The following is a 20,390-nucleotide window of genomic DNA, read 5'->3' as shown; positions in this document are numbered from 1 at the left end:
CCAACATTTTCTAAGAAGCAACTTTCCCTTCAGGGTCGCTACAGGAAGTCACTCACATAGTTTTGACACAGTTTTTAACCCCAGACGCTCGTCCATTCCATTTTCCATGGGTGGGCCATCCACTCTTAACTGGGATTACTGGGAACCCCAACCCCTGTGTCCAAAGTCAGCGGCGCCACCCACTGGGCCATGCAACATCTTCAAAGAATACTACATTAAATATAGTTCAGCTTCAGCACACCTGTCGAAAATGGCGACCAGCTCTTCAGCTTGTCCAAATCCAATCTGGAACACTTAAATCCGCTATTGCTTAAAGCATTATTACACCGCCACTTAGCCCGTCAATGGAATTCCCCATTATGTGTTAAAATTTTATAAAATACACGTTGTGTAATCCTTTTTTTTTATGTTTAGTTCAAAACTCCAACTGGCAGTGGCATTAAACAGCTTGAATCTTCTTTTTGGAAGAATTGTTTACTGTCTGTTGAGTTGAGTTCACTGCAACCATGCAGCGCGTATAGCAAATTCTTACTCTCAGGCCAAAAGCAAAATAATCAGCTGAACGATCTCCCAAAATTCGTAATTTTGTCACTCAAAACCCTAACCCACACTAATTACCTTTGCAGCATGTGTCCCCATTGGTATATTTTGACACAATGTGACAAAGTCTTGCCTAGTTGTTCATTGTAACTTTAAGACAACCTACCATGACTATTCAACCTGAAAATATGAGAGTATTTGGACAAACAAGCTATAACCTGTAGTTCATTCCAAGTCATTTTCTTCAGTCGCCCCAACCTTGAGCCCCACTCTAAATTGTCGAAGGAGTCATTATGAAAGCACAGAACACCCACAGGGGTCGTCGCTCCCGGCAACCAAGTGGCCAAAGTGTGTGCATGGCTTGTGTGTATACGTGTGTGTGTGAGATTTATGTGAGAACACGCGCTCTCTCTAAGACAACCGAGGAAAAAATCCCCCGCCTCTACCGCCTTAATGCACAACCACTCCAAATAAAATACAGTGAGCGTATTTTAGAAACGACATTCTCCTTTATACAATATTGTTCCCGCGAGTGCCAAATTACATGCAGCGCTTATGATATGAGTCACTTTATAGATTGAGTATAACACATATCCCACGTACCATGTGACCACAAACACACGCTCACTCATACACACCAAGTAGTCTTGTTATACATCAGCAAAAGACCGTTTTTAGTCGGACTTACTTTTACTTTTTAATGCAATCTCTATCAAGCGCCGTAAACCTAATGGGACGCATTGCAGTCCAACATCACGTTAAGCTACTTTGTACACGCACAACAATAAACGTATTGACAAATTAAAACCCCTTTCATACCATGCTCTGAATTTTCATACATCTCTTATAATGGATATTAGATTGTAAACGTGGACTTAATGAACCTACTGTAAATTGGCTATATGCAAGAAAGAAAAAAAAAAAAAAAGCGTGTTTTAAGTCATCAATTTCATAAATGCATATAATCTAAATTATATTTTCCTGTTTTGCTGCTGGCTGGAAGAGAGCAAAATTAAGAGTCAAAGCGAGAAAGCGGATCTAATTGAATAATGCCTCTGGTCGGTGTAAATGATTATCATTCTTTTCAATTAGTTTCACTATTTGTTTTTATTTACTAATTAATGAAAGCAATGTCTGGTTGCGGCGGGGCCGGGGGGGGGTTGTCTGTCTGCCGCTGTACTGCCTATCAAACCTTGTTTCCTCTCATGCACACTTACTGCTGAAGCCAGCCATCACATTTGGGCATTTATACACTTGTCCAAACACAGCAATTCTGAATGTTAATTTGCACCCGGAATCACATCTGCTAAAACATGCACATTGGGTACTTGTTCTTTTCCATATCAACAGGCACACTCCATTATTATGATGTTTTTATTGTCCCTTAAAAATACATTATGATTCAATTATAGCAGGCCAATTATTGCCGTGTAAAATTACTGTTAGTTCGTAAGTGCAATTTGAAACACATTTTCACAGTGAATTAATTTGACTTCTCAAATAAGTTCGCCTTTTTATCTTTTATTACTTGCGGAATGATGTGGTCCATTCAGTTGATTTGGCCTGTTCTGAACTTTGTAGTTCAATGCTGCATCTCGGTTTTTAGATAAACTTGATTTTGTCAAGGCACTGTTTTTCCATACGCATTCTATTATTGACTAAAATCATGTAAGCATCAATGATGGGAGAAAAAATAAAATATCTCCCCCGTACTGATGTGTTTTCCATACTGGAAACAATCGAATCAGTTCAGGAAAGCATACACACTATATCTGCAAGCTATAAAATCTGCCCTGCATCAACTCGTAGAGTCGCAGAGGATGGGGAGGCGGGGAGGAAAGTACCCGGAGGCTTTTAATTTAAACCACGGCTATTAGCACATGCTACATGTCAAGAATCTGCCTCTGCATGCCTCCGTGCAGCTCTCACAGCACTCACAGCGTGTGTGCTCCTCGGTCGCTAATATAGACCATTTAACCTAATCCAAATCAACATCTACTGTCTGTTTTCTTGGGTTTTTTTTTTTTTTTTCGGAAAGGAAGTCTCTCCCACACAAGAGTTTCACTTTCTGATGCTTTTGCAAGTTAAAACAATTCAATCGCTCCTTCCAGTCAAAATGCAATTGAGATTTGAATGGTGCAACAAGGTCAAGAAATTTCTTTCTAAAACTAGAGCTCTCTGTGGCCTATACTGCATTCTTGGACTCAATTGACTACTTCATTAGAGAACGAGAACAAAAAAAGAGACTACGCCCACTCACGCAGGCTCGCTCATATACACTGCAGGAATGTTCTCATACACACAACTGAAGACTTTCTGCACTCATACACCCCACAAAAACACGCCCACACACACACACACACACAACTGACATATGGATTACGTCCCAGTCTAGCGAGAATTATATCAAATTGTCTGATTTAAATTGCATTATTGCACACTGAGGAAATTTCAGCGCACTTGTGTGTGTGTGTGTGTGTGTGTGTGTGTGTGTGTGTGTGTGTCCACCTGCACATAGTCTAATGGAGGTCACCCAGGACACCTCTGCTGAGACGCCAGACACACTCAACCCTGCTTTAGTGAGCAAAGTCACCACAACAAACACAGACATGCACACACACACACAGAGACATGACAAGCAGCACTTGAGCCAATAGGCCCCTGAGGTCACTGAAGCACCCTCTAATGCAGGGGTCACCGACTCCGGTCCTCGAGGGCCCCTATCCTGCATGTTTTAGATGTTTCCCTCCTCCAGCGCACCTGATTGAAATGATCAGGATCACTTTCGGGCTTGATCATTTGAATCCGGTGTTTTGGAGGAGGGCAACATCTAAAACAAGCAGGATAGGGGTCCATGAAGACCGGAGTTGGTGACCCCTGCCCTGAAGTCTCCACTCCCATTACCTTTAGATATTTATGATACAACGTATGAGGAAAAAAAAACAAAACAAAAAAAACATTGTAAATGCATGATGGCCAATTACAAGACCACTAAAGGAGATGTAAGACGTTCACATGGGGATGATGGGACACCATGGAAACGGCTCACATATGGCATTAGCACCCCATTACGCGTCAATCCGCCAATCGTGCCGCGGCATACGGAATAATTGGAGTTGGACATTGGTTGACTCGAGGTTTTTTTTTTTAATTGCACGCATTTATTTTAATACGTTAAAGAAGAGTGACAGATTTCATGTGCTACAGTGCGTCTGTTTTACAGTCATATTAGCTTTGAAAATCATAGGAATCAGCAAGATTGTTCTTGCATGCAAACATTTAAATGAAGGGCCAGATTTGTGCACAGGCTAATGACAACAGCGCCCAATTGTCCTGTAAATTTGATTTAAATGTACGTACATAGATAAGGCAAAAAAAAAAAAAAGCTTTGTCAAACAACTTAATTAAATCAGTTTAAAATGTTACGACAGTCAACCTGTAATGTGTCCATTTTAATTGTCATTGCTTTATATGGCCACATTTTTGACCCAAAAAACAAGTAAAAACACACTTTTGCTCTCAAAACCTGCGCTGTGATTGATTCATTTTGTTATTGGCAGTTGAAAACATGAAGTTATCTTCAAATGTTGTGATTTGTTTTTTCTTCTAGTTTTAACCAAAACTATTTCTTCATTGACATCTACTGACTAGTCGGCCTTTGCGGTGCTCATCATTAATTTTGTCACTGTCGGTTGAAAACCATGTAGCTTCATGTTTCGCGACTTATTTTATTTTGATCCGAAATCCACATCACTTGATAGTACCCGCCCTTGCAAGAATTGGCCTCTGATGTGTTTATTTTTTGTTGTTCAACCTTGAAAAGCATGTATCGCCACATTTTGGGACTTGTTTTCTTATGATCCAAAAAACAATCAAAATCACTTTCTTTTGTTAGTATCCACCCTCACAAAATGTGTTTTTTTTACGTTGTTCAAACGTGAACAGCATGCATCTCCAAGTTTATCCCAAAATCACTTTTGTTAATATCCATCCATGCAAAACTTGGCCTGTGATGAAAAACCTGTACCTCCATGTTTTGCAAGGTTTTTTTTTCCAAAATTAGCCTTGATGGATGATAAGATGGATGTGTTTATATACGTTGTCCAATCATGAAAAACGTGTACCTCCCGATTTGTCTCATTGAACAAAAACACTCACAACTACAGTAAACACTTACAGTAATTGGATGGTGGCCATATTGCTCATCTTGTGACATCTGCCCATGACTTTTGTTGTTTAAAATCTAGAGAGGAATTCCTTTGCATACAGCTGTTCAAGCGTATTTTTTTTTTTGTCCTCGTGCGCGGCAGTGCAAAGACAATCACGACCATTTTTGTTATTGTTGTCCACACAAGAAGCGCACACGCTCCCCACGCGGCCCGTTTCTGATTTCATTTTAATAAGGTCAGTAATAATCGCGCAAACCAGCCGAGGAGAAAACAGCTCCCTCGGGGCCCATTGAGAGAGGCGCGACCCCGCGAGGCCCCCGAGGTGCCAGGAGCTGACCCGCGAGCTTCACAAACAATCTGATCACGCAGCTCCTTCCTTCCTGCCGCCTGTCTCGCGGGAGCCTCCTCAGCACGCCACGCGCGCGGCCACCATTGTCAGTCCCCGCGCTAATAAAATTGTCCCCCCTGCAGGCGACGCTTGTTGGGAAATTAATTTTATCTAATTATACTGATGTCACCGTCGCCTTTCAGCGCGTAATTAAAAACTGACCTGCGAGCTTCTGCTTCCATTCTTTGCAAGTGAAGGAAGGGGGAAGCTTGAATCGAATTTAACATATCAAATATTTGGTGGTTGATTGTGTTTGGAGGCTGATTGTCGGAATGTCCGTTTGGTCTTTTTTTTTTTTTTTTCTTTTCTAGCGCACTGTGCAGAAGAACGCCAAGTATGTGTGTCTGGCCAGTAAGAACTGTCCTGTGGACAAGAGGAGACGCAACCGCTGCCAGTACTGCCGCTTCCAGAAGTGTCTGAGTGTGGGCATGGTCAAGGAAGGTAGGAAATCTCTCAACAGACCCATGATAACTATGGTGTGTCAACAGTCATCCAGGCCTCTAGCGGCAAAACTAAGTGTGGAGCACAGACTCACAGACGCTAAGTGAAGCATGGGGGTGGCAGTGTTTCTTCAGATGAAAATGAGTCAAGGTGGAGGGAATTATGAGCAGTTCCAAATAACCAGTCAGCGTTAGCATTCATGCTTCTGCCAGAAAGTAAAACAATGTCAGGAAATTCCTACTAAAACAACTACAATTTATCTTTGGTTAATCAGAGCCACTTTAAATGGTGGTAGGTGTGTGCTGACTTCCATTTTACATGAGAATGTGTTTGAATGTGACTGGTGGGGGAATCATGACCAGTTCCAAAGAAGTGAAGATTAGCATGAGAAACAAATCGGAAAGTCAGAAAAAGCCTACTAAAACAGCTGAACTACGTATTGTGTTAATCAGAGGTGGTGTAAATGATTTCCCTTGAGTTTGAATGTGATTGCTTAATTTCAAAGACCGCGCGCATGCTGGGTATCCTTGGTTAGTTAAGGGGGTGTGCAGACTTTTGCAACCACATTAAATCATTTGTTTATTTTCCCCCAATTTGGAACGGGGTTTTTTTTTCAATTCATGTGCAGATTATAGGTCACTTTAAAGAAGATTTTTTTTTCTTTAAATAATTTATCTTAGTCTATGTCACACAAACCTGGCATATTAACCGGAGTGAGTAGACTTTTTATATCTACTGCATCCCACTTAAGATAATGGTGTCCTGTTATCAACATCGAGTGAGCAAAATGAAAGTAAAAAAAAAAAGAGAGAGACCAACTTTTCTATGGCAGCAAATTAGTTGGGCAGAAATGAATCACACTCTGCCTGTTTCTGCTACACAGAGAGCGTTGTTAGTGTCAGTTAATCACATAACAAGTGTTCTCAATTTAATTTTTTTCCTGTTACCTCATTAGGTTTTACCACAAAGCTTCGCTCAATTATCACTTTGCAATTTCTTAAATCCTGTCTAATAATTTTCAACCTGCATGATTGAAAGGAAAACAGGTCTGGCAAAGATATAGTTTCACATTTAGTCACAATAATAATATTGCACACTCGGGGCTTTTTGCATTTCCGAGACAACAAACAGATCCAGGAGGTTCCCTCTCTTTGATACCACCTGAGCACTCTTGTTCTAGCGATTCAGCAACTTTTCATAGTTAGCCTATTAGCAACACCCCAACCCCAAAAGCACCTAACAACATATTAAGCTACTTTTAAATTTGTTGAGAAACTTTTAGTAAACACAATGCCTGCCTAAATATAAAATATGAATGAAAGCCTGAAAAAAAACCTTATATCACATTTGAAAGTTAAAACTATAAATTAATCCAAACTAATATATTTTTAGTCTTTCCTTTTTATTCACAAGATCAAGTCCATAGAATCTTGTGAAACATCTCTTAGCGACATATTTGTTTGTTGATTTATTCACAACTTGTGTTTTAAGTACAATATGTTTTAGGAACTACTGTTTAACTGTTATAGAGAATGTTATTTATTTTATTTTGTCGAAAATACTTTTTTTTTTTTTTTTACAATGCGTGCCAAGTGTCTGGATGCTGTGACAGTTTTTAAATTTAGATTCATGAAGGAGAAATTAGTAACTACCGGTAATCAATTACTTTTAGGGGAAACTAATTATTAACGTATATTTTAAAGTAATTGCCACAACACTGCATGTCAATTCGAGTAGCATAATTCCACTCTGTAATCTACGTTCATCTGCATCCTAATAATGCGATGGCATCATCATGCAACAATAACGCCCTTCAGCAACATTTATCAAAAAATAGCAACTTCCCTTAGAAATGAGTTAACTGAGATAAGGTGGGAACCTTATCTCACAGAAAAAAACAGCACCTCTCTCTCACATAAACAAGCCACAACTCACACTGCCACCTGCTGGCTGGTCCCCTCCAGTGTGGGAATGCTGCAGGGCTCCTGTGCAGACTATCATCCATTCGTTTTTTTGAGCACCCCTGGAAAAATACCAATAACAGACTTATCAGCTTGAGGACAGATGTTCTCTATGCGTGTTGCGTAAACGCGGATCGGTACGCCTAACAGGCGCTTCATTATTCACGCTCATGTTGACTCTTTTTGCTCCGCAGTTGTACGCACCGATAGCTTGAAGGGGCGTCGTGGCCGTTTGCCCTCCAAACCAAAGAGCCCCCTGCAGACAGAGGTGGCCCCTCCCTCGCCACCCCTCAGCCTGATCTCCGCTCTGCTCAGGGCCTATTCGCACTGCACACCCCATGACCTTGACTACAGCCAGGTAGCACTGCAGGGGTACAAAAGTGTGTCAAGCGAGAAGCTCCGTAACAGACACTAACGTCCGTTCCCTTTTCTGTGCTGTTTCTCACCGTCCCGGCAGTTCAGCGCTGCTGACCCTCCCTCGTCCTCGTCAGACGCAGAGCACATCCACCTGTTCTACAGGCTCCTCACCATTTCGATGGAGACCACGCGCTGCTGGGCCGACCGGCTGCCAGGCTTCTCCGAGCTCCAGCGGGAGGATCAGAACCTGCTCATTGATTCTGCCTTCCTGGAGCTGTTTGTCTTGCGATTGGCTCATAGGTGAGGAAAAAAAAAAAAGGAACAGCATGTAGGAGAAGATGAGAACTTTAACTTGATGTATCACCTCTCTGTAGAACTGTGATTGGTCAGAAACAGAGTTGAAAACAGTGATCTTGAAAAAGTAACTTACTTTACAGATTAGTTGATTTTAAAAGTAAATAAGTGAGATTACAATTTACTTTTACAGTTGCACTCAGGAGATACAGTACCAAAAACCCTGCTGAACATAAAAATGATTCCGGTTTTGCCACTTAATTAGAAGTGCATTTTTAACAGCGACATTTAGAATAAAGTTTGTTTTTATTAAATGTAAAATAAAGTCAACCTTTTTGACTCTCGGAATTATTTTTATTTTAAAAAAAATGAAGTCTTTCTAGACTTTACTGAACATAAATATATTTTTTTTGGATAAAATCTAAAATACGTTTTTATTTGATAGATTTAGCTACTAATGTTATAACGGCAAAACTCAACTTTTATAATGTACTTTGTTTATAAATACTACGATTAAATATGGGGACCGCCTGCGGTCACGCAATCTAGCTGAACTTTCCCTTAAAGCATGAATGCATACTGCCCTGCGATCCATGTTTTTTTTTTTTTTTTTACATAATGTCATTGAAGCTAGAAAACATCTGTCGACAGCACATAGTATGCAGCCAACCTTCATATTTTTAGCTGACAAACTCAAAATCTCTCTCCTTCCTCAATTGTCGTTAATGCGGTATGGTATGTGGTCAATGCCCTGAAAGCATGACACAAAGCATGCATGATGTCACTTCCTCAAACAGGAATGTGAGGTTGAAGTCTCCCAAAATGCCCCACTACGAACAGTATGATCAAGCATCATTGAGTAAAAAATGGCTGGCCAGTGTTGTACAGCATGCGCTGCTGTGTGTTGTATCTGTCAGCCGCATGAAGGGAAATTATGAATGGAGTCGGTGTCTATGACAGCAGCTACACCCACAGAGTTCCGCTCGTCTGATGCGTGACGCACAAACGGGCTTTGTGTGCGTCTGTGCATGTGTGTGTGTTGTTTCTCGAATTGACAGAATCAGAACCTCTAATAAGCAAGTCAGCTGACCATTAATGGCAGGAAATTCATGCTCAATTCAGCTGACGGAAAAAGGCCTTAACTTCATACACGGCTGCTTGGTGCCGTTAGGACTCCCCCCGGGCCACCTTGAGCCTCAGCATCGCCACGGTTACCGCTCTGCCCTGGCAAGGCATGCGGCTGGTTAAATTTATGGCGAGGAGGGGGTTCGTCCTACAAGCTCATCCCTTTGTCCCGGCTGTCGTCTAGGGCCAAAAAACCAACACAGTCAGAAACACTTACTCACCCAAACACGCACACACGCACACACACACACACACACATTGATGATGTACAACTTTGTTCTCCTGCACCCTGCTAGGTCCAGGTGCAGGGTGGGTAGAAGATGGGTGGTGGCATCACAGTTCCAGCAGGAGGGGAAGGCTCAGGCTGGGACTGTGAATCACCCCTAACACAGGACTCATGGCAACCTCGTTCACACGCAGGCACATACACATGCTCTGAGCATGGTACACACATGGCACGGCGAGCCCCTATTAACCGTTGATGCTGCGCCGACCCCGCGTTGAACCCGGACGCCTGTCAGGCCCCCCTCGTGCGAGCGTATGTCTGCATGTTCGTCAGAGTGCGTGTCAGCGGGTGCGCGTGCGGGTAAATTTACTCCTCCGTCGCCGTACAAGCACCCCCGTCACCAAACAGTTTCTGTGGTTATGGGTGGGTTGCCGTGGCGACACCGTCGTCAGGAGTGAGCGGAATGTGTGGCAGAAGTCCAAGCGTATATAACGTGGATGTGAGCTCTCCGTGCTCTGGCACATGAGCGTCCTTAGATACATGCGTCACATCCGAGCGTTGAAATCTGCTTTAATATGCTACAAATTGCAGATTCGCACAGTCATTTTTACCATTAGTAACGCATTTCATCTGATTTGGCCAATTTTTGAAGTCACATATTCCAGATTCTTCTTTGGAATGTTTTTGTTTAGCCTGGTCACTGCGGGCTGTCATTTGATCATTCTGATTGAAATGGAAAATGTACGCAAGAGAAGTCAAGTACGATAAACGTATAGGTTTCGCGGCGGTGCGGCTAGATTAAAGACTAAGAATCATATCGGTAATATGACAGAAAACAACGGTAGGATTGCAAATAGATTGCAATAAACTAGTGGGAAAGCCCCTGACAGTCAAGGCCTGAAGTGGTATAACAAATGCATCATTCAAGTTTTATCGTCAAGAACAGTTCAAAGTCGAGTGACGTCTTTATTTGCAAAGGGTACAATGAGAAGATTATCTTATTATTGACCTTAAAGGGGGAAATTCAGTTTCCACTTAATTTACAGTACAGTACATGCAAAAATGTAGCACAGCATGAAGTAAGGGGAAGGTTCTGAGATTTCACCCTTCTTAGTTTCTTCTAGTTTTTATGCGGTTTTCTCAAGCACATACTTGCATTTTAGCTCATTTTACCTGCGTCTTCCATCTGTCTTCCCTTTGTTTGGGGGTCTATTTATCAAGGCTCCTAATAAGAAGGAAGCATGCTGTTTAGTCAGGCACTCATAAAGTGCGCTTTATAGCCCTCGCTTATATGCACATGCTCTCACTCTCCCGCTCCCTCTCGGTTCTGTGTCATGAGTAACTGTAGCAAGCCTTTTCATTTCCTCATTAAGACATATTTCCATCGCACGCAGAGGTCAAAGCGCTTTCAAGTCGTACCTGTTTGGGCTCCTTATCCCGGCCATTCATTCCCACATCCCCAGAAAGGCAGGAATGTTTCAAATCGCGATAATTTGGAAACCGCGCAACGCAATCGGCTACGTCGCGGCGTTTGATGTTTGTCCAAATTGTGTGTGAATGCATACGCTGCCAAGTATATTATGATATTCTATTCTATTCATTATCAAGAGGGGTCTAAATGGAAAGAATATTTTGGACGGAAGGCAGCTTGGAGGCGTGGTGGTTTGCATGCCCGCATCACAGCTCTGAGGTTCCTGGTTTGAATCTTGGTTCAAGTTTTCTAGTGTGGAGTTTGCATGTTTTCCCCACGCTTGTGTGGATTTTCTCTGGCTTCCTCCAACATTACAAAAACATGCATGTTTGGTTCATTGAAGATGAAATCCTTGGTGTCAAATCCAAGATAACACTCAGATAAGACAAGGCCTACAAAAGCGATTAGGCTGTACTTCATGTTTCTTGCAAATGGATTTGTCCTTCTCAGAAAACCTGCACAGAAATGTGCCATTTTTCTGACTTTAACCGGTTTTGCGAGTATTTCTAGTTCTGACGTCTGATTTCAAATTCTATGCGTTGTTAAAAATGTATATCATAACAATCAAATGCAGTGGTTGTTGTGTATATAATAATATGACAAGGTGAAATGGTCCAGTCATAAAGTCAAACCCTTAACTGCAATGTGTCCCAAAAAGAAAATCGAGTTTCACGTCCCTACTCTAGATTGTCCATAGGTGTAAATGTCAGTGCGTTTGCTTGTTTTTCTACACCAGGGGTGCCCAAGTCTGGTCTTCAAAAGCCCCTGTCCATCTTGTTTTAAATGTATCCCTATTCCAACACACCTGATTCAAATTATCAGCTCATCAGCAAGGTTTACAAAAGCCTTATAACGATCCTGATGATTTTAATCAGGTGTGTTGCCACCTAAAACAGGTTAGGGAGGGGCTCTTGAGGACCGGACTTGAGAACCCCTGGGCTACACTGGGAGAAAAAAAAAAAAAAAAATCAAGACAACAAACTTCAATCAAATTTTAAGTTGGACAATTCAACAAAGATTTACTAGTCTGAACATGTATTTAAATAAATAATTAATACATCAAAAAAACATTTTTCCTTGTACTGTATTGTCCCCCAACTTAAAGATATATAAGTAAAAACAACTCAGCAATATTTTTAGAAGCAAACAATTTGCTAAGTTGTGCTAACTAACATTGTTGCCATAGATGTCAATATTTTATATTTTAAAGCTGTTCCAACTTATAAAAATACAAGTTGTGTTTTTTTTACAACGTATATGTACAGGTGCCCAGTCAATCAGCATGACCCTAATGTGGACAAACATTACAGAAAGGGAAAAAAAAGGCCCTAAAACTCAACAACGTGCATTTTCCCTACTTTTTTGCAGGTCGATGCTGTCGGAGGACAAACTGGTGTTCTGTAACGGTTTGGTGCTGCACAGGTTCCAGTGCCTTCGCGGTTTTGGAGAGTGGCTGGACTCCATCCGAGACTTCTCCAACCATCTCCAGAGCCTAAACCTGGACGCCTCCGCCTTCGCCTGCCTGGCCGCGCTCGTGCTGCTCACAGGTAAAAAAAAAAAAAAACACAAAAGGCATAAATTGATCATGATGTGTATTTTGAGAAATACACGTGCAGGACATGAGAGCAATGTTAACTATGGAAGGCTTCATTTTAGTCTCACACTTGCGTTTGTTGTTTATGTTTGGCTGATTGGTTGTGACAGCGATCAGGTGGATGAATCCTCTCTGAGACACACACACACACACACACACATACACACCCCTTCTCACACTAACATGAACCTGATACCCATAAGCACCTGCTGCACCTGCCTGACACCTGCCGCTCTAATCAATGTGCATGTGTCAAACGTTCAGCAGAGAGAAAGCACGTGCAAGGATGGAGGAAAGAGAAGCGGGAAGCGTGTTGTAAACGGGCTTATACGCTTGTCACACACGACAATCAATGTTTAAGGCTTGATTACCAAAAACGCAGTTTCAGGGAACAGAAACATTAAGTGCAAAGCAAATCACAACCTGTTCAAATTCCCATTTCACAGAACATATGAATATGTTAAATGGGATTCTCCATGTTAAATCTGGATCAAACATGGATAAATGTGGTTTAACGTTGCAGCTCCTGACCTGGATAATGCTGTGCTAAAGGTCTTAGGCCATTTAATTATCTTTTGCATAGCAAGGATTGTAACATACGCATAATAGCAGCACACATAATGATTACAATGCAATAAAATAACGACTAACCATTTTTGTGCAGTTTTTAAACCATGAACGGCCAAACTTTTGTGCTCAAGGGCCACATTCGATTTAAAAAAAAAAATGGTATATTGATCAAATTGGGTTATAGCATATTTTATTTTAAGGACTTAATCACATATCAATCACAGAAGGATGTTCCTTCATATCATTTGATGCTCCTTCACCACCAATCGTTGACTTCAATTTCAACTCGTGTGCTGAATAGACGATATTCTGGAAAAAAAAAATGTTTGGGTTGACTTCCTCTTTGAGCAACGTGATGTCATTTTCAGTCGACAGCAAGCGGCAGTACAAGTAGAAAAACGAGTGGTTAAAAACTGGTTTTTTTGCTGAATTCGGTGTTTAGAATAGTGGGGCTGCATATAAAATATTATTGTAAAGACCATTTTTGACTTGACTTCCTGTTTAAAGCGGAAGTCAACGCAAACATTTTTTTTCAAGAATATGTTCTATGCAAGCCCACTAGTTGAAACAGGGCATTCTGATAAATATTGCGTTTGTGGAATAAGTGTTAATCCACTCGTTTTTAGCCATCTCCGGGGGCGGCCATTTTGTCTTCTGTCGACTGAAAATGACATCACAACTGCTCACAACGACCAATCGCGGGTCAGATTCAGAAAACAGGTCAGCCGTGATTGGTCATTTTTAGCAGTTGTGATGTCATTATCAGTCGACAGAAGACAAAATGGCCGCCCCTGGAGATGGCTAAAAATGAGTGAATTTTGCTGCTTAACTTATATTCCACAAACGCAAAATTAAACAGAATGCCGTGTTTCAACTAGTGGCCCTGCTGGGAACATATTCTTGAAAAAAATATGTTTGGGTTGACTTCTGCTTTAAAGAGGCAAAATCAGACTCAAGTTTTTCATGAATTCATCTGTTTGCATATCCCTCAAAACTGTGAGGCAGGCGTGTAAACACCAAAACAAATCTAATGAAAGAAAAATATATTATTTGAACGCATCCATGCAAATATCGCACGAATGTCTAATTCTTTAAATAAACGTGCGACACGTGAAATCCTCCCCTCGATGCCGACTTTATTTACCTCCAGCCCCCCGGCCCTCCGCCACCACCTTCACTTCCTCTGTCTAAAGCCCCCAACACGGGCTCCTCTCTCTGGGGGAGCACTTAACTCTGCGCCCCATCGACCAGCCCACCACAGAGCGCCGCTCTGCGCCGGCGTCTCAGCGCCACCCCGGCAAAGCACACAAGCACACTGCCAAAGCAACCGGGCCATCGACCAATTCAGAGTGGCCTGTGTAGAAAGACAGCCATCGATTACCCCCCACCCCACCGCGCCGCCGCACGCACGCACACACACACACACACACACACACCTCCACCGCAGGAGCTGCAGCACATAGAGACAAGGCAGTGAGCGCGTAGGTCTGAAAGACACGTTGAAAGGCGGGCTGGAGTGACTCGGCAAACAAAAGAGCCACATAAACAAACAATAAATAAGCTTCACATAATGGATATCACAAAGTGGTCTGAGCCACGGCCTCCCTGCAGCGCCCGTGTGTGTGTGTGTGTGTGTGTGTGTTGGGGGCGGTGGACACCCTGTGCTCTGCAGAATGAGTTAGTGTCACATTAAGCTCGGTTTGGGTGCCACTGGAGTTGCTATGGGCACTCGTTTGTGTATGTGTGCGCGCGTGTGCGCACGCGCGCGTTTCTAATCTAATTTGGCTGCTCACAGGGCCGAATAATCAGCTAATTGTTGAGCACTTTTGTCTTTGTCAATGTCTTGAATTGCAGGGAGCATTTGTGTGCCAGCAAGTGTTTATATGTATCTGTCCTTTTGGTGTGCTTGTGTGTGTGTGTGTGTGTGGGTGTGTGTGTGTGTGTGTGCATACAGCGTGCAGGGGGCTTATTAGGTTAGGCTGTGTATTGATCTGTAGTGAGTGAGACAGGTTAAAGCCTGTTAAGAACTTGAGCCATACAGGCTAATGAGGTGCAATTCAATATAAAAGAAGATGTAGCAATTGCTCTTTCAGCTGAATGAGCTGATTGGGCTTGCAAAGGGATGGAACATGTCCAGTACATTTATTGCAACTTTCCATGAGGATGGATTTTGGAAGTATTCAGTTGGACAAGTTGGGCAGTTTTTATGGGAATTAATGGGAAATGACATCGAACATACAAAATAATGAACATTTTGTTTTTCTATGAGATGAAATTTCAGACAGCTGGACAATTTCCATGCGACTCAAACACAATTAACTGAGTAGTTTATACTGACTATGGAATAAGAATATATACCGTATAAACCATATTTTTTAAAAAAAAAAAGGCTTAGAAAAAAAATTGGAAATATTGAGTTGAGCAAATTGGGTTTGGGAATTAATGAGAACTGACTTGAAATGAGTGTGAATTTGTCCAAACTTAATTGCCCAGGACTTTCCATTAAAAGTTTATCTGAGAAAGCTTGGACATTTTCACTAAAACAACAATTATTGTTAAACAATTAACAGCGAATTAAGTGTTGATTTTTAATGGCAAAATTGAAAATATTCAGTTGAGCAACTTTGGCACTTTCTCTGGCACTTGATGTGAATTTTTGGGGAATCTTTACCAGTGACAAGATAATTATGAACATTTTGTTTTGACATTAGAGATAATGCAAGCAAAGTCATTCATATACATTTCCAGAATGTTTGTTTCTGAAGTTTATGTAAGGAACTTTGAGGAATAAGTTGGACAGACTAAGATAGAGACGAATATGCGATTTTAAAATTTCCTGTTTAATCAAGTTAATTCCTATCAAGAGGAAATCAAGTCAAAAATGCTTTTCGCAATATATTTGATGCGCCCTCACTAGTCTAAACACGGCATTCAGATTAATATTTATTTTGTGGAATATGAATTAAACGTCAAAATCCATCTCAGGTGGCAGCCATTTTGCCACTTGCCGTCGACTGAAAATGACATCACAGTTGCTCGGGGTTCAGGTAACAATCAATCACCTGTTTTCTGGGGTTGGTCATGTGACGTTTGCAACATTAACCCTTCAACCCCGGCAAGTGTCAGTACAAGGCAAAATGTCCGTCCCCTTGGATGGATAAAAACATGGGGCGTTTTCTGCCAAATTGATATTCCACAAACACAATCATCAGAATATCGTGTTTAGAATAGTGGGGCCAACATATTATTGTCAAGAATTTTTTTTCATGTCTTTTTAGTGGGATTTTGCAGTATGTACTGTACATACAAGTACATTCAATACAGATAAACTGTACAGTTATGATAACAGCACTTACACAAAACATAAATAAACCAAACCAAAAACAACAAAACTTATTATTGTAAAAACATTTTTTTCACTTCATCTTTAATTCAAAATGATGTCATTGTTTATAAAGTTATAAAAGTCAAGTCGAATCCGATCCATCAATGACGTCATTGATATTTTTCAGCACAGTACATTTTTTGCACAGTGCGTTTTTTTTTTGCACCACAAACTGGTTTGACGTAAAGATGTATTTTCAATTTGCAAAATTCACAACAAACAAAAACAAATGATTACAAATACAACTCACCATGACGCTGAATGTGTTGTAAAATGGGCCATGCTGTGCTGTTTAATACATTCTTCTCCTAACGTGTCCTTCCTAGAGCAAGTTCCGGGCCTGAAGGACTCCAAGCGAGTGGAGGAGCTGCAGAACAAAGTGATTTGTTGTCTCAGAGACCACCTGGGCTGCGGCCCCTCTTCGTTGTCATCCAAGGCGGCGCCCGCCCTGAGTCGTATTCTGGGTTTAAGGGCAGAGCTGCGCTCCCAGAGGACTCAGGGCCTTCAGCGGATCTTCTACCTGAAGCTGGAGGACCTGGTGCCACCTCCGCCTTTGATTGACAGGTTCCTGGACACTCTGCCTTACTAATGGCGAAGGATGGAGACGCGGGGGGAAAAAAAAACAAGATCACATCCAGTTTGAGGACAAAAACAGAATCACTTTGCTGTGATACTGACAGGATAACCGCAAGAGAACTCCCTCTAATGGACCATCAGTTAAATAGACACTTTTTACCAATGTAAAAAAAAAAAAAAAAAAAAAAAAAAAAAAATGCTTTGCCACTTCTGATATTCACATGGAGGCTGAGATGGATGATGAAGGAAGAAAGACTTTTTGCTCTCTGGAAAGAAAGAAAGACAAGAAAGAAAGTTAGTCCTGTTACTATGTATACTGACTGGCCTGTTTATCCAGTGTGCTGAATTCACTGGTAGGGGAAAGGAAACATCATTGATAACACAAGTGCAGGCGATGCACTCTGTCCAAAAAGAGAATTGTCAGAGCTCAGTGACAGTATAGACGTGCAAAAACATACGAGACAATATTTCCATAAGTAAATGAGTTCTTGATTGATTCCAAGTGCAATTTCTGACGGCTTTCTCATCATATAAGGAAGTGACGCGTAAGGAACGGTTTCATTTCAAACTCTAAATTATTTGAATGCAAAGACATGTCCTATATTGTCAATAGAAAGAAAGAAAGCACGAGAGAGAAATCTGGCTTTAGAGGAGAAATTGTGCACTAATGATTGATGACTGCTCACTCAGACTTGAAATGCTCATTTTTTTTTTGTGTGTGTTTATTTTACTCATATGGAATTGATAGAAGACAGAAATGGGCTTCTGAAGCACTTACGGCCTTGCAAAGGGCAAGAAGCACAGACACACACCCGGCCTGCTCCCCCCACTGAGAGGAGAGGAGAGGAAAGGAGGGTGCTCGACAGATAGATCCACAGAAGAAACATTCCGCCGTCTTTTTATATTTCTCATGTGGCGGTGCGAGCGTGTGCATCTTAATGTGCGTGTGTGAGTGTGTGTGCGCGCGCGTGCGTCAGAGAAGCCAGCCTCTTAAGCATGGTGTGTTTTTAAGCTGTTAAAAACCAGCTTGCCTCCTGTGTTTGTGTGTCTCACCCCACTGCCCTCCCCCACTCACGGCAGCAGTGATCTTACCAGAAAAAAAAGAAGAAAAAAAAAGAAGCAAATTCTATAGATATATAAATATATAAATATACAAAAACTAATATTTTGAAGTGTTTTTAGCTTTTTTCAAATATTGTGGTACGACATGTGCATTGTTTTCAAAGAAGAGAAAAAAAAAAGAGAAAAAATTGCTGTTCTTTTTTTTTTCATCGTACTTTGGTTTGAATTTCCTGTTCGATTTTTTTTTTTTTTCTTTCTCTTTGGTTCACTGGATTTTCTGTTCAGCACTTTGAAATCATAAACTAGTTCTGATTATTCTGTCTCCTGTGTTCTTTTAATTTCCATCCGCCCATTTTTCTGTACCGCACATCCTCATTGGGCGAGAGTTGAGGTTACACCATGGATTGGACTGGCTTCTCCCAGCTAATCGCAGGTCACAGACAAACAAAGAAACACTCACATTCACACGGATGAACAATTTAGAGTCTTGGTGGAACATTGTGAACAAGCTTGAGTTGGCAACTCTTCGCTGCACACCAAGTAATCGTGCATCTACTGATGCGCTGCAACAGAAAAACAGTGACCATTAATCAGGTTTTGACACTACACTTACAATATATGGTACTGATGTTTTATTTTTGTTTTTTAATTGAACAACAAAAACATGGCAGGATTTTCGAGATAAAAGAAGATTGCCAGAAACAGGGAGTGAAAGTTTAGCCGGAATCGCAAACGAATGCGAACGAATTAGTCAAGTCAAGTCAAATTAATTTATATAGTCCTTAATCACAGGAACGTCTCAAAGGGCTTCACATGCCCATAGCTGACAACATATAAGCAACATCCCCTGATCTTAACCGCCAGGAGGGCAAGGAAAAACTAAAAAAAAAAAAAAAAAACATCTGGGGAATAATGAGAAACCCTGACAAGGGACCACAAATGGGGGAAATCCCCCTACCAGGACGGTCAGGCTGCAATGGATGCCGAGTGGGCAACATTTAACACATATTATGATACTATAGAGTGTTAGTTAAAATAATATGACAATTAATCACATGAAGTGCTGCAGGAAGATGACTTCGGTGAAGTGGGTCCCTACCCAGTTGATCCATTGCAGCGCGTCCAAGGATGTGGTCAACCTCCAATCTTGTAGCGGTCTGTTGCTGTGGGATCGAAACCGCAACCTCCAATTCGGTCGTCATCACCTAATTCCCAAGCCTGGGAAAAGAGGGCTGAGAAAAAAATAGAAGCGGCAGTAAAGAGGCCAAAACAAATAGCTCGACTAAATGCACAAGCGTACAAATAAGTCTTTAGTCGTGTTTTAAACATTTCTACTGAGGTAGCGCCTCTAATATCCGCGGGTAGGGCATTCCAAAGCACTGGTGCCTGAATAGTAAACGCTGTAGAACGTGCGGATTTCTTTTTAGCTCTCGGGATCACTAAAAGGTCGGCATTTTGTGACCGAGGGTTTCGGGACGGAACATATGGTATCACTAGGTCAACGAGATAGGAAGGTGCTAAGCTGTGAAATATTTTGTAGGTAAGTAGCAAAACCTTGAAATCGTTTAAAATTACAGGCGGCTATAGTATATACTATTTTTTTTACAGTACCCCCAGAATAAAAGGAGAATAACGGACGCTCAATTTGTAGATAATGCCCAGCACTGGCAGGTTATTATTGTTCGATTCCAGACGTTCCTTCCATATGCTCCTCATTTGTTTTGCTGTGCATTTTCTGTTTTCCAAGCATATTGCTGGAACTCTTCTGTCCTAGCGCTTTGATGTCTTTCTTGGTCTACCAGTATGCTTGCCTTTAACAACCTTCCCATGTTGTGTATACTCGGTCCAGATTTTACACGCAGCTGACTACAAACAACCAACACCTTTTGCAACATTGCCTGATGAGTTACGTTCTGTAAGAAGTTTGATAATCCTCTCTTTCCCCTCATGTCGGAGCTATGATTCATGTCTGTTCAGCAACTCTCCAAAGTTGTGATCACTCCCGTTTAACTCCACACTAACAAGCAGGTCTAATCTGATGCAGTCGTTAGTTTTGGGAATGGAAATTTACGGGGTGATTCTATATCTTTTTTTCATCATAATTGAGTGAGTCGGTTGATTTGGCGCTCTTGCTTCTCACTAAAACCAACCATTACAAGCCTACGACTCCCGACAGGTATAAGGCCTCATCTTCCTCCCGTGGGGGGGGGGGGGGGGGGGGGGGGCTCTCA

At 41.6% G+C, this 20,390-nt stretch overlaps 1 protein-coding gene and 2 long non-coding RNA genes across 5 annotated transcripts in view; 1 reads left to right on the top strand and 2 right to left on the bottom strand.

Annotated features, from left to right (window-relative positions):
• Nucleotides 1-17,274, bottom strand: part of LOC147143679 (uncharacterized) — a 22,547-nt gene extending 5,273 nt beyond the window's left edge. Inside the window, exons 1-7 of the long non-coding RNA XR_015087737.1 lie at nt 17,200-17,274; nt 17,042-17,106; nt 16,772-16,888; nt 12,331-12,509; nt 7,946-9,455; nt 7,704-7,863; nt 7,474-7,561 (exon numbers count right to left, since the gene is read on the bottom strand). This is a non-coding gene — a long non-coding RNA (uncharacterized LOC147143679). The remainder of the gene's footprint in view (nt 1-7,473; nt 7,562-7,703; nt 7,864-7,945; nt 9,456-12,330; nt 12,510-16,771; nt 16,889-17,041; nt 17,107-17,199) is intronic.
• nr4a3 (nuclear receptor subfamily 4, group A, member 3) overlaps nt 1-18,474 on the top strand; it is a 26,462-nt gene extending 7,988 nt beyond the window's left edge. For all 3 annotated transcript variants that reach the window (XM_086037137.1, XM_086037135.1, XM_086037136.1), the window contains 5 exons: nt 5,409-5,538; nt 7,694-7,857; nt 7,957-8,156; nt 12,341-12,519; nt 16,848-18,474. In XM_086037137.1, coding sequence (XP_085893263.1) covers nt 5,409-5,538; nt 7,694-7,857; nt 7,957-8,156; nt 12,341-12,519; nt 16,848-17,110 — 936 coding nt within the window. In that variant the 3' untranslated portion in view covers nt 17,111-18,474. The remainder of the gene's footprint in view (nt 1-5,408; nt 5,539-7,693; nt 7,858-7,956; nt 8,157-12,340; nt 12,520-16,847) is intronic.
• LOC147143677 (uncharacterized) lies at nt 17,295-20,390 on the bottom strand. The gene is made up of 3 exons (XR_015087738.1): nt 19,259-20,390; nt 18,620-18,722; nt 17,295-17,363 (listed from the first exon to the last, which is right to left on the bottom strand). It is a non-coding gene; the product is annotated as an uncharacterized LOC147143677 (long non-coding RNA).

This window comes from Filicampus tigris, chromosome 8 (genome assembly GCF_054856515.1).
Source record: "Filicampus tigris isolate MCC_2025a chromosome 8, RoL_Ftig_1.0, whole genome shotgun sequence".
NCBI classification, from domain to species: Eukaryota; Metazoa; Chordata; class Actinopteri; order Syngnathiformes; family Syngnathidae; genus Filicampus; species Filicampus tigris.
This window is presented reverse-complemented; position numbering and strand designations above follow the sequence as displayed.